This window comes from Atractosteus spatula, chromosome 4, assembly GCF_055471065.1.
Source record: "Atractosteus spatula isolate fAtrSpa1 chromosome 4, fAtrSpa1.hap1, whole genome shotgun sequence".
In the NCBI taxonomy this organism is placed as follows: Eukaryota; Metazoa; Chordata; class Actinopteri; order Semionotiformes; family Lepisosteidae; genus Atractosteus; species Atractosteus spatula.
This window is the reverse complement of record NC_142709.1, coordinates 45,419,962-45,434,096: the sequence shown is the minus strand read 5'-3', so window position 1 is coordinate 45,434,096 and position 14,135 is coordinate 45,419,962. Positions and strand designations below refer to the sequence as shown.

The 14,135-nt window shown below is 37.7% G+C and overlaps 1 protein-coding gene across 1 annotated transcript; it reads right to left on the bottom strand.

Annotated features, from left to right (window-relative positions):
* Positions 1-5,191: 5,191 nt before the first annotated feature.
* Positions 5,192-11,230, bottom strand: LOC148836398 (olfactory receptor 10A6-like). Its single transcript, XM_088914165.1, has 3 exons — positions 10,292-11,230; positions 6,105-6,121; positions 5,192-5,654 (listed from the first exon to the last, which is right to left on the bottom strand). Exons 1-3 carry the CDS (start codon positions 11,228-11,230, stop codon positions 5,192-5,194), a joined length of 1,419 nt encoding a protein of 472 aa, XP_088770291.1.
* Positions 11,231-14,135: the final 2,905 nt, after the last annotated feature.

The following is a 14,135-nucleotide window of genomic DNA, read 5'->3' as shown; positions in this document are numbered from 1 at the left end:
GACCACGAGTGCCCCTGTCGGTCAACCAATCACGTACCGTGGTACCGCGCGTCATCTTGCGTCACAATACGCGACACCGTAGCCAATTACCTCCGGTACGTGTCTGTAACGCGCGCCTTGAATGGCTGCATCTGTAGGTTGCAGAACTTAGCTTTTCACCAGCCAAAGGCACTTATGATGCGTTAGATGGTAGTGAAATGATGGCTTTGTACTACTTCTTTAAATTCACTGAATATACAGTATAATATTAATAGGGAATCACATCACTGAAGGGAAATTTTGGTAGCTGAAAATGAAAATAAAATAATTTCTGTTTAATAACATTTCCAAACATGTTTGATAATATTCAGTTTTGAATATCAATTAATGTTTTAATTTAAATATATAGCTGGTTGTGGTAGCTAGAAAGGTAAATATGCAAGATATGCTAAAAAGCTATACATGTAGAAATATTCACCTACTTCATAAACATTTTATGCAGCAAATTCTTAATTCAGTCACTTGCTGTGGTTGTTTTCTAAAGATTTTGACATTCTCATTTTAACATTTCCCATAAACACTTGCTGTCATTATTGTTGTAATGAAAAATAAAAGACAAGTCAAGACCAACAATCTCTAGAATGCTAGTAGAGAGTAAGGGAATTTAAAGATGCTTACATCTTACAATCTAGGTTTTTCTGTGTATATTTGATATATTTGATTCAATAATTGTTTATTAAATAATAATTTTTAAAGCCAATATGTATATTTATATAATTACTGTATAAACTAAATTTTATACATGCATGTTTCCGCTGCCTTTTTTCTTCTTAGTAGTTGATATATTTATAGATTTAAAATCATTTGGCTGTACCAAAATTGTTAAATTACTCTGATTTCTGATGAATACTGAATGGAGTGTCTCATGGTTGGTTGCATTGTCACTTCACAGTAGGGGAATTGGGGGTGGATCAAAAGATCATAATTTATCATTCTTGATCCGTGAAGAAGCACAATCCAAAAGCTCCTTGTGCTGTAAAGCAAGCTATACAGCTTTGGAGCAGTTTGTAACCATGTTTATTTTTCTTTATTATGCCACTTTTAGATGAGAAAAAATAAAATAACTGTGAATGAAATGACCGCTAGTATTCTGCTCCACCCCAGACTTAATCAGTCTACTGTCTGATCTTACTACAGTACAAGCCTGCATGAGGATGCTACTTCCGACTCACCATCCCAACGCTTGATTACAAAAACACCTTTTAGTATGCGACAGATTCAATCAAATGCATAGGGAAAGACCTATTATTTCACTTAGAATTAAGTGTTATGAAAGATATGTAATAATTGTTGTGTGCCTTAACCTAGCAGTTTGATGTCTGTCACAGGAATGTAGCTAAGGAGGCCACTCTTTGTGATGTCAGCCACGGGATGACCTAGTGGTCTTTTCATGAGGGAAGTAAGGAGATGATTTTGTCTTCTGGATAAGGACCTTTCCCAGGATAGTCCAAATGCAGTGTCCATCTCCCTGAGATCTCCCCAGCTGGCACCTGGATGTCTAGCAGATAGCCTAGACCTCTGGATATCTGAAAGATGACCAGCCAATCAGGGACTGCAGGGTGTGGGTACTCACTCCACCTGGTAGCTTTTTGACCAATCACCAACCATATTTTCCCCAGTTAAAAAGCGGTGCATTATCTCTAACTTATCTCTAACTGTGCCCCCTCTCTCTGCCAAACCAATTTAGTTGACAGGCAACCTAACATTGTGACTGCCTCACATGTTGTCTAAACTTTGGGCCTTAATTTTATTCCCAAATTGCCAAGTTAAAGGGTAAGCCTGTATGTAAAGACAGAATTCTTGCCCAAGGTCCAGACTGCAGCAGGACCTTGCGACCAACTAGTTACCACTGTATGTCTGCTTGATCACTGGAGCCATACTGTTGGACTATTTGTCAATACAGCTGAATATAGCACTGTAAGCACGAGGCTACAGCAGCATCTCTCCCTAATATCTTGAGATGTCTAAGGACTTCAGTGGCACAGAGCCAGCAAAGCAATGATTGGCTACCATGACAACACAGTCAGCTGTTCCCCCATCCTTCTTCGTGACAGTTATGAATTCACAGTTGTGGATGAGTAAAAATCAATATTCACCCTCTCCAGAATAAAATTGTTATATTAACATGTTAATATCAATTTAATTAATTGAAGTAGCAGTATTTACTTAAGAGCACTTGAATGTTTATTATGTTAATGAGACTGATTAGGAAGTTAATGTAACCGGTAGCGTACTAAAATATTATCTTTATTTTATGCAGCTCTTCTCTATACCGTAGTGTTGGAGTACTCGAGATCAGTCTCGAGACCATATTTCTATGGTCTTGGTCTTGTCATGGACTCCGATACATTTGCACTCGGTCTTGTCTCGGTCTCGGACAAGGCTGGGCTGGATTTTTTCCTGAGTTGAGTTTATAAGATCACCTTATTGGCCATATACTGTACAATTTCTTGTATTAGGAATTTGTTTTGCATACCCCAGCTTGCTCTTCATGAGACACAAAGACATACAGACAGGGAGAGAAGCTTGGGGTCAGAGCACAGGGTCAGCCATTGTACAGCACCTCTGGAGCAGTGGGGGTTAAGGGCCTTGCTCAGGGGCCCAACAGGGTAGGATTCCTCTGCCGGCTTCAGGATTTGAACCGGCAACCTACCAGCCACAGGTGCAGATCTGACCATTGCCCTTCGACCTCTTGCCAGCAGCAGTTACCCCTTCCTTCCTTCCCAAAGAGCTATATAAGGGAGGACGTTGAGGCATTCTGCCCTTTTTCCCGTGTGGTATCCTATGGGTTACCTCACAGCTGTGAGCACCTCCTTCCATCCCCCACCTGCCAGCGACAAGCGCACCTTTTGTATAAAAAGGGGCAATAAATCCTCTCCTTACTGCTGCAACTTGCCCTCTGTCTACTCTCTCATCCTAACTCTGAGTCAACCAATTCACCACAATACAGTAGACTACACATCATTATGCCGGAAATGTCGTCTACATCGTCGATCATTCAATTCAGATATGTGAACCACAAAGAGTTCATCTGCAAAAAGACACTGAAAAAAAAGATATTGCAGAGTGCAAATTTTGCAATACCTCAGTAAAGGAGACCAAGGGGATGACTGTCATTTTGAGTAAAAACACAAGGAAAGTAAGAACTCTTCATTTTGTAATGTTTAGCCATTTTCACTGGTTGGAAATGCATTTATGTACTGTACATATTCATCAAGTAGCTAGCTAAAGTACATGAAGACTATGAAATTGCAGAATTATGACACATCATTGAATGTTTATAATTTATGAACACTGGGCAATTTATCATTTTCAGTCCACTTGACATCTTCTGTAGCTAGCCCCCCCCCACCTATGGGTAGGATAGAGCCTCGCTAGCAAATGTTGTTTCAGGAGTTTTGGTTATCACAAGGCAGATGTGGTATACAGTTAGAGCCATGTGAACAAACCTAAACTTCAATTTCTGAAAAAGTCAACATGTAGTGTGTCACAGTCTCCTCCTTGCAGAGTTTAGAGGTGTAGATAGAATATAACAATAACGATGGCACAGCCACAATTGCAAAGATGTGCAATGGTGTTTATTACGAGGAATGGTGTTCCCAAAGTCCACACCCAAAAAAAACAAAGTGAAAACCACAAACTAACCAGGAAAAAATAAAACAACACAAAGCTATAGTACAATAATATATACATTAATTACGATACAAAAAAAATAGATCGTTGTAGGCAGCTCCTATTCTAACCCCACAATCCACTTTCTCCTATCTCCCCCTCTTCTCCTCTCTCCTCCTTTTCTGGGTTAAACTCCTTCCCCTAGAATATTCCACTACAAAACACAAAAAATAGACAAAATAATACTCAGAATTCTGATATAAACATTTCTTCATTAAATACACAATTAAACAATGAACATATTATTACCAAAAATAAAATATCATACTCCTTTTATGTACATAACTGTTGTTTAAGAAAATACTATCCCCTTTTAATGGTGTCTTCGTACAAATCAATCCACGCATGCGCAATCCGGAAACAGGCACTACTAAGCCAGCCCCTGTTGCCATGCCAAAGTTTGGGTCCTACAGGTTTGCGGGAGAAACCATTTTGCCAGTGAGAAATCCAAACAGCTTATTTATTTGAAACATGTGAGTTGATCACCAATTTGGTTCATTTCACTTCTAAAACAAAGGAAAACAGGTGTTTGGTTTGAGTTAATGATTAATTTTGATAATACGGGAACAACCTTACTTTACTAGGTGTGTGCACCCACAGAGCAAACTAAGCAATCCCCGTAATTCCAGACTAGTTTGTTTATGTTGGAAACCAGTGTTATCATCTTTGATTTGATGAAATTTTGTGAAATGTTTACGTATGTGTGTGTATGTATTCATATGGATACCTTACGAGTGCCAGGTGATCTGGAAACAGAGTCTCCAGTCACATAGTGTATATCAGAGTTTTAAGTTTATTAACTGGAGGAAGCCAATCATGTTCAGTCAATTTGGATGCCATCTGGATGCAAATGATGCCAGCTAGATTCAAAATTCAAGATTTCAGCTGTACCCAGTAACAATAGAGAAAAAAAATAGGCACAAATGACAAACAGACATGGACAATAAATTTAGACGATAGACATTATAATACACCCAAGACAGGACATCGTGCAAACAGTGCAGTACCTTAAAGTGCATGTGCTAACTTCTGCAGGTACTAGTTTGAGCTGTTTAAGATGCAGACAGCTTGGGGGAAGAAACTTTTTTTATCTATTTGTCAGTGTTCTGATACTGCGATACCTCCTACCAGAACTCAGGTGTGAAAACAGATTGTGGCCAGGGTGAATTCGGTATATTCGAGTATAGCTCGTGCCTGGTTTTGAGAGCGGTCGAGATATATCCGGTCAATGGAGGGTAGCTCAGTCCCAGTGATTTTCTGCGTGGACCTCACAACCCTCTGTATGGCTTTTCTGTCCTGTACTGTGGCTCCACCATACCCGACCGTAATACCACCGATCAGGACACTCTCAATCGTATAACAGTAAAAATTGTTGAGTGTTGTCTTGCTTATCCCCTACTTCTTTAACTGTGTCAGGAAGTGAAGGCACTGGTGGGCTTTACTGAGAATGGCAGCAGTGTTTTCTGACCAGCTCAGCCTCTCACAGATCTGGAGACCTGAAGAACCTGAAGGTGCTGACAGTTTCGACTGGAGCCCCATGAATGATGATGGGTGTGTGACATCCACAGTGCTTCCTGATGTCCACTATAATCTCTTTTGTTTTTCTGATGTAAAGTGTGAGGTTGTTGTTGTGGCACCACTTCACTAGCTCTGCTACCTCGCTCTTGTAGGCAGTTTCATCATTGTTGCTGATAAGAACGATTACTGTGTTGTCATCAGCAGACTTGATGCGGTTGCTGTTAAATCTAGCCACACAGTCATGTGTAAATAGAGAATACAGCCGTGGGCTAAGGCAGCAGCCCTGGGTGGCCCCTGTGTTGAGGATCAGAGGGGATGAGGTTTTGTTTCCAATCGTCACCACTTGGGGTCTGCCTGTCAGGAAGTCCAGGACCCAGTTGCAGATGGAGTTGCTGAGGCCCAGACCCCTGAGTTTGACCACTAGCCTTTATATTAACCATAAGAATATCAGAGTTTCAGGAGTTATTTGGCTGTGAACCCATGTGACCTGTTGCATTTAGTTGTGTAATTTCAAGTGATGGGAAAAATCACTCGACGCAATTTGATCCGTGAACGAACCACTTGACTCTGTCTCAGAGCAATTAGGGGTGGGCAGTATTGGATATTGATGTTTACATAGATTGCGCCCCAGCATAGTTGCAAAACAGGGTTTAGAAAGTTTTACTATTGACCCATCATAGTTTAAAATTCTGCTGGACTTTAGCTCCAATTATATAATTCTGAAAATATTAATCTTGCTGATATTTGGAAATATGATATGTTCAGAATTATTGATATTTGGTGGTTCAGACATCCAGTTTATGATGCAACTGAGGTCATTGTGGCCAATAAAAACATGCAGGAATCCTTTTAATCCTCTGTGAAAACAAACGTACGTGTTCGTTGTGCCTGTCTACAAACACAAATACGCAGAGAAATGGAGAAAGACAGTGAGCGAGATGGGAACAAGTGACAACATTGTTGAAAAGAAGGGTGCTTCATTACTTGTTTGTAAATGGTTCGGATTTAAAAAGTCAGACCATGAGCAGAAAACAGTTATCTGCAAACTATGTCGGGCGATGATTTTAGCCAGAGGCAGTAATACAAGCAACCTCTTCTATCACCTAAAGACGAAACATGTATGCGAGAATGAGCCTCTACCAACATTCTGAAGCGACAGGAAATAATAAGATTTGCTCATGAATATTTGAGGTTTTATAATAAATTGAATACACATTTTTATTTATTCACAAAGAACTGGGAATATAAATTATTACACGAAAATCCTTCTACAAAGAAAACTTAAAAAGTGATTAGGCTCCGATAACAGTAAAAAGGAGAAATAAAGGATTTTCTGCTTCAAACCAGATCTACAGGGTGATTACAGTTGGAATTGCAGTCACTTTTCAGAATTCAATTTATTGTATTTTCTTCCACTGTTAGATTTTCTTCACATTCTTAGACTATATACTATCTATGGCAGCAAAGGACATTGTTCTCCCAATTATGACTTTTTTAGCCCCTAATTAGGACTTCATAAACTCATACAGTATGTAGGAATTTTAATACTGCTTTTGTGCACATATTTGCCCAGCCCAGTAAGTAGCATAAACCTTTATCGTGGCAAGATGTTATTTTCATTAGTATTTTGCAACCAAACACAAGTGTTACTCTTCCTAACAATTGGAATATTGATATTTTGAATGAATTATGTCATGCACTTAACTTAGTATAGTGTATTCCAAATGCATTTTATTATCTTAGTTATCTCCAAACAACAAAAAGGTGAATCTCTTTAAAATAAATCTATTTGTTGTAACTAGCTGATTACCGTCGTTCTCAGCTGTGAAAGATGTTCAATGTTTCAACCACTGAAAGGGGCATCAGAAATACATTACTAGGGAAGCACATGTGTAAGATTGCGAAATGCCAGGTTCTTGGCAGGTGGCTGCAAAGTCCTGCTATCAAGTTGCTTTGTCAAATAGTGACACTCCCAGCTTTCGTGGCAAGGAATGCATTATACAATGATAATGATAGCTTTATAATAAATCAAATACATATATGTATTCAAGGCATTATTTGTCTTATATATTTTAAGAAACAGTGTTACTTAAATTACAATTAAGACAATATACAGATAAAGCCATTCAAAATGTGCCGTAAAACCCCGTACCATGGGAATTGATCTTCAGGCTACCACGGTACATGATTCACTGGCCAAAATGATCGACAGGTGGCACTTGTGGTTTTTTATGTGCTAGTGAAATGATTGCATCATTTAATCTCTCTACTGTGCATGTTTAAGTCTGCAAAATATGTAATATTAATATGGAATTTTATAACTAAAGGGAAAGTTTGGTAGCTGAGCATAAAAATAAGAGGAGCACAACATCTCTGAACATCATAAACGATTATAGTTGACATGATACGTGTCTCTCATTCACAGCTCGTGTATGGTCATTAATTATTAATAATAAATGCTTACACTTACAGGTGATGGGGATCCCCTCCATCACCACCACTGTGCAGCATCCACCTGGATGATGCGACAGCAGCCATAGTGTGCCAGAACGCTCTCCACACATCAGCTATCAGTAAGGAGGAGAGCAGAGTAATGAAGCCAATTCATAGATGGGGATTATTATGAGGCCATGATTGGTAAGGGCCAATGGGAAATTTGACCAATGATGCTGGGGTTACACCCCTATTCTTTTCGAGAAATGCCCTGAGATTTTTAATGACCACAGAGAGTCAGGACCTTGGTTTTATGTCTCAGCCGAAGGACGGCACCTGTTTACAGTATAGTGTCCCGATCACTATAGTGGGGCATTAGGACCCACATAGACCGCAGGGTGAGTGCCCTCTGCTGGCCCCACTAACACCACTTTCAGCAGAAACCTTAGTTTTTCCCAGGAGGTTTCCCATCCAGGTACTGACCAGGCTCATACCTGCTTAGCTTCAGTGGGTTGCCAGTTGTAAGTTGCAGAGTGATAAGCTGCTGGCAATTTATTAATAAAAGTTTAAAAAAAAATAATGTCAAAATGTTTCCAAAACTTCCAGTTGTGATATTTTACCTGCTTAGTTATGTGATTCCATAATAGTCAAAACGTTAAATACTTTGATACATAAAATATTTATGAAGAAGGTGGAATACTGTTGTATAATTTGTTTATATTTAGCTACCACTACCATCTACTGTGTGTACTTTAGGTATACATTACCTAAAAGAGATACATCACTTATAATAACAAACTCTTATTTATATAGGAACAAGTAATAGGTGGATTCCAAGCTGAAAAGAGAATTCCCAGGTCATGGAGCCTTCTTCAGGTTTCATTTTCTTTCTTCTCTATTTCAGCATGGAATAAACCTATTACTTGTTCATTTGCAGCCTACGCATGCTGACGCAGTTATCCACCTGAACTCTTTTTTATATATCTAACTGAGCAATCTTGCTTTTATAAAAAATACCTACTTTTTAGTTATTGTTTAATTAGTTTAACATGCTGTAATACACAGTTGAAAATTAATACAGGTCTAAACAATACACAACTTCAATTCTGTAAATTAAAAAAGATTATCCCTCAACATTGACCAGGATTCAAAACCAGGTGTTTTCTTAGTGCAGCCCCATAATGTCTTCAAAAAAACTATTTAAAAAAAGCAGTACCTCACAGCCTATAAACTGCGAATTACTGCAGTATACCCTGCACATTTTGAATGGCTATAATCAATGTGTACAGTATGTAAACCTTAAAAAAGAATATCGCATTCACAATATACTACACAAGTAGCAAATAGTACAAGAAATTGTTTTTTGTTCGGCTGAGTAATCTGGCTTTGTGAAACAGACACAGGATGTTACATTTGCTACAGTACCTCTACGCCTTATTGTTATTTTTATTATTATTATTAATTTAATATTGAATATACTTGTGACATGTAAAATAATAAAAAATAAACAAAGCAAACATTATTAAAATATATTGTATTTTATTAGTAGAGAAAGATTCTTTATCAACCTCAGGGGGCAATTTGTTAAAAGTTCAACTGGTGTGTTGGCTGGGATTACACCCAGGTCTTCTGCATGCCAGGCAAGAATTCTATCACCGAACCACCAATGCAGCACCTGCGTGCCTTTTAACCAAAATTAAAAACTAGAAGCATTGTTTTTTTTTTCCATTACAGTGTCAAGAAGCATTATATAGTACATATAACAATATATATCAAATATACAATGACAAATATTTAAGATAGCTGATGCTATTATTACTTACAGAGGAAATGAAACCAGATGTGTTTACTAATGAAACAATATTGTTTCAAATGGGCAGTAATGGTTAAAATCAAGAATTGACCAAACAGTTTAGTCAATAAGTAAAATAATTATTCTGAACCCCCAACTTGTAAGTGCTTTTTCCAGAAAATGCCAGAGCAGTTGGTAAAATTTGAGGCACGTGAATTCTTTGATCTCTGGCACAGCTTTGTTGAGAGGAGTAACAATCCAGGCACACGTGGTTAAACAAATATTTATTACAAAGGCAAAACACAAACTACACTACACACAACATACAACACATAAGTTACTTTATGTACAGTATTTACAAACAAGGCATTTCAGAGACCTACTATTCTGGTCACCCAAAAAAAAACAATAGATTGCTACTAAGCATTAAACCTTTAATATGCCCACAGAGGCCACACAAGAGATGAGTTGCCTTCTATTACAGTGCACTTAATTATTTTTTCCAAACTATCCTATTGAAAATTGATCAATCATGTTACTGTATTTTAATAATACAGATGATGATTTGAAAACATAGGTATTAGTTTTTATCCAGAAATGCTATGAACATTTATTTAAGAACGTTAAATGCAATGCAAATGCAAACGTATTTAATTAGGCTGTGCTGCAAATTTAACCATTATTGACATTCAAAAATATGATTGCAGTTTTACAATAAGAAATACTACGTGAAATCATGAATAATATTTGTAAAAAGCTGTTATGATATTTCTTGTAAGACCCAAATCTCTATTTGCAAGTTTAACATTGACGTTCCTGATACTATGGCTTATTGACTTGGCATGACAATGCTTGTAGTTTAAAGTACCTTTGAAAAGCTACTTTGATTTTTTCATTTCTTAAGCTGTAAATGATACGATTGAGCAAAGGGGTAAGGAGATAATTAAATCCACTAATGATGATGCATCCATCAGGAAGTATCCTTTCCACTCTCAATCCAATATACACTACAGCACTAGAAGCATAGCACAAAAAAACAACAGTTACATGTGAGGAACACATTGAGAATTCCTTCTTATGGCTCTCCATTATTTTCAGTTTCATTACTGATGCTATTATTCTGCAGTACGTCCATAAGATGTAAAGAAATGGGACATAGATTGACAGCATGGCAATTGACAGGGTGAAATTGACTTGAGCTGTAACATCACCGCAGGCTAATGACATTACACTATGATAATCACAAACAATGTGGAGGATCAAGTTTGATCCACAGAATGGCAAAGTGCTTGACAGTACTACTGGCAATAGAGGACCTAGGAAGCCCAGCATCCAGACTGTGGACATCATTGTAATACAGGCTTTGGTGTTGATTAAGTTGTTGTAATGCAGTGGTTTCACTACAGCAACATATCTGTCATAAGCCATTGCTGCAAGAAAGAATCCTTCAATAGCTGTAAATGAGATAATAAAGTACATTTGTGCAAACCAATCTGAGAAGGAGATTGTTTTATAACCTAAAAGACCCACTAGCATTTTGGGTATGATGAATGTTGAGATTAATATGTCTAAGACAGCCAAATTCCACAGAAAGAAGTACATGGGCACATGGAGTCGGTGATCCAGGGATATTAATGCCACGATGAGCAGATTACTCAGGAATGTGGCCAGGAAGAGGATGAGGAATATGACAAAGAGTGCAGTGTCCTGCTCCTGTAGGGTTGGCAGTCCCACAATGATGAATTCATAGTGAAGAGTGATGTTGGGTCTCCTCATGGCTCAATTCAGGGGTACCTTGGAGGTAATGAATTAACAGTAGATTATTGCATATTTACAAGAAGATCTCATAAAGTACAGATGCAGCCATTCAAAATGCGCAGCACAGACACGTACCGTGGGTAATTGTGACGCGCGATGACGCGCAATACCGCCGTACGTTATTGGTTGACCAACAGGGGCACTCGTGGTGCGTTGGTCGGTCGTAGAAAGATTTAAATGTCTTTACTGTGCCCATTTTAGTATTGAATATTTATATGGAATTTTACCACTGAAGGGAAATCTTAGTAGCTGAGCATAAAAAGAAGAGGAGCATAACACGTGTGAAGGCCATAAACAATATTAATTTTGGAACATAAACATACAGTATTACAGTATATGGCTGGTCTCGGTACTTTAAAGAAAAAATACACACCAGTATACCATTTCTCCCTAAACATTTTAAGCATCGAAGTCTTTAACTAACATGTGAAATAACGTGTATAAAAAGTGGTAGTTTTAAGCTTTTCTGCTAATATAATATGGAATCATGTATCTTTAATAACGATATAGTTATATTTATATACTGTGTTGTGCTGTGGTCTAGGTGCTGCGCTTGTAAACCAGAGATTGTGTGTTCAAATCCAGCTGGTGCCATGACTTTTCTTTTAACAAACATTTCTTTGAAAAAATAAAATAGCAATATTATGGATAATTAATTGACTTTTTACATTTCTAAATATCACACCATGTTCGAATCCAAGTCATTTTTAATAACAATGGGTAAACTGGGTAAACTATCACAAAGCTTTAGAGAACTTAACAATAGCAATATTATGGACAATCAATTGACAATAAAATATAGAAAAGCACATATTAAATTTGGGAAATAGTTTTAATATGTAAATAGTTCCCTGGTTCTGCACCCCTGGGTGTTTCTCTCTCTGGTCTGGGTGCGCGAGAGCTCGCTGGCAGGTGGTGATGGAGAGGAAAAATAAAGGCAGCTTTTAACTCCGCAAGTCTGAGTTTTTGGGTCCGTCCTATCCGAACCCGAAATCGTTACACTATCATTCTGTCCATCTAAAACCCGTTTTTATGTGACCTTTCAGAACACCTATCTGTTTTCTTCCGAGCACAATTTATGAGCACTCTGTGATTAAATTAATTCTCATTACATAATCATTCTCACTGTGCATAACAAGGAAGATTAATAAACATAAAGTTGTTTAATGACAATATAATGTTTACAATATAAACATTTACTGTCAAAATTTAAATCAACACTTGATTTAAAGACGATCTGTCAAAGTGCAATGAAATACAATATTGTTGTTGTTATTGTTGTTTTTATCCTGTAAAGCGTTTTGAGAAGCCACCTTTAAAGGCGCTATATAAAGGCGCTGATTCTTATGTAATGTGTTTTCTTTCTTCTTTTTTTCAGCATGTAATAAACCTATTACTTGATTCTTATGGATGCCCGCTTCCGCCGGGGATTAAAAAAAAAACATGGAATCACGTATCCAAGGAAATAGCAGTATAACTATATTCATGCACAAACAGTAGCATGTTACAGAAAGCGCTAAATTGCATTTTGAGTGCGGTTTTTGTCTTTTTTTAAATTAAAACCCAAAAGTCTTAATTCCATCTTAATTAAACGTTTAAAATACACGTTTCGAATAGAAATAAATCCTCTTCCTGGTATGTAGAACAGATCAGCAGGTCTTTTTTCGCCAATCAGAGGGGTTTCAGTTGGTGTCAGCCAATCACCATTCTGAAGCCTACCATAATCTCTGGTATAGGGACAACCCAGAATGCTGGTCTTGGTACTGTATTTCACAGAAAAAATACACACCAGTATTCTATTTCTCCTGTGTCCTGTCACAGAGCAGTAGGAAGTGCACCTCTGTCTCTATTTCTCCCTGCTGGCAGTGGGAGCACAGCCTGTCCTCTCTGGGTAACCAGGTGTTTCACACATAAAAAGTGGTTATTAACAATCGAAACCTGTTTTATTTATTTTATTTTTATTTAGATTAAGAGTTCCCGTCACCCCCATTTCCATTTAAATCACAAACCCGTGTTTAATTAAATGTCTTTATTGATTCACAATCTGGCAAGGCAACGTTGTTGCTGTTGTGAATGTCTGTAGAGTGTATCTTATTTTTAGTTTTGGAGCCAAAGGGTCTTGCAGATCATAATATTAAGTAACGAAGCAATTACCATTCTTTTCCAATGAAAGATGGGTTCCTTTCGCCATAGTCGGGAGACATAAGAAGCTTGCCATGCCCGGACTGTTACACTAACGCATTAGCATGTTAAAGCGATTCCATTGAGGAGCCGGGCGCAATAATTGCTAAAAGCCATTTGGCTGCAGCGAATGTGAATTCTGTCTGGCAATGTGAAAAAATAAAAGTATTTAAATCAAGATGGGGGGTAAGGGAGTCGTCTCTATGACACTCTCCCTTATAAACAAAACAAAAATTAAAAATAAGATACAATCTACAGACATTCACAACATAGACATATCTTAAAATATTTACATATATTGTTAAATTATTACTTTACATATATACTTTAAGTTACTGAAACAGCCAGTTAATAAAATCGTTGCAATTTTGTTCTCGTTTGGAGGTGTGGATATTCTGACAACAATTGATTTAAAGACAATCTGTCAAAGTGTAATGAAATACAATTTCGAGCGAGAGAGAGATTTTTTGCCCTCTGTCAAAAAAACCCAAATCACTCGGGGCAGAGACTCTGGGGGGATTATTGTGTGGTACAGAGCGGAGCTCAGTCACTCCATACAATTAGTAAAGAGAGAAAAATCAAGAGTTTGGCTTAAAATCAAAAGAAATATCATCCATACAGAAAATGAGGTTTTCCTGTGTGCTGTCTACTTCCCACTCTCAGAATCTCCCTACTACAGTGA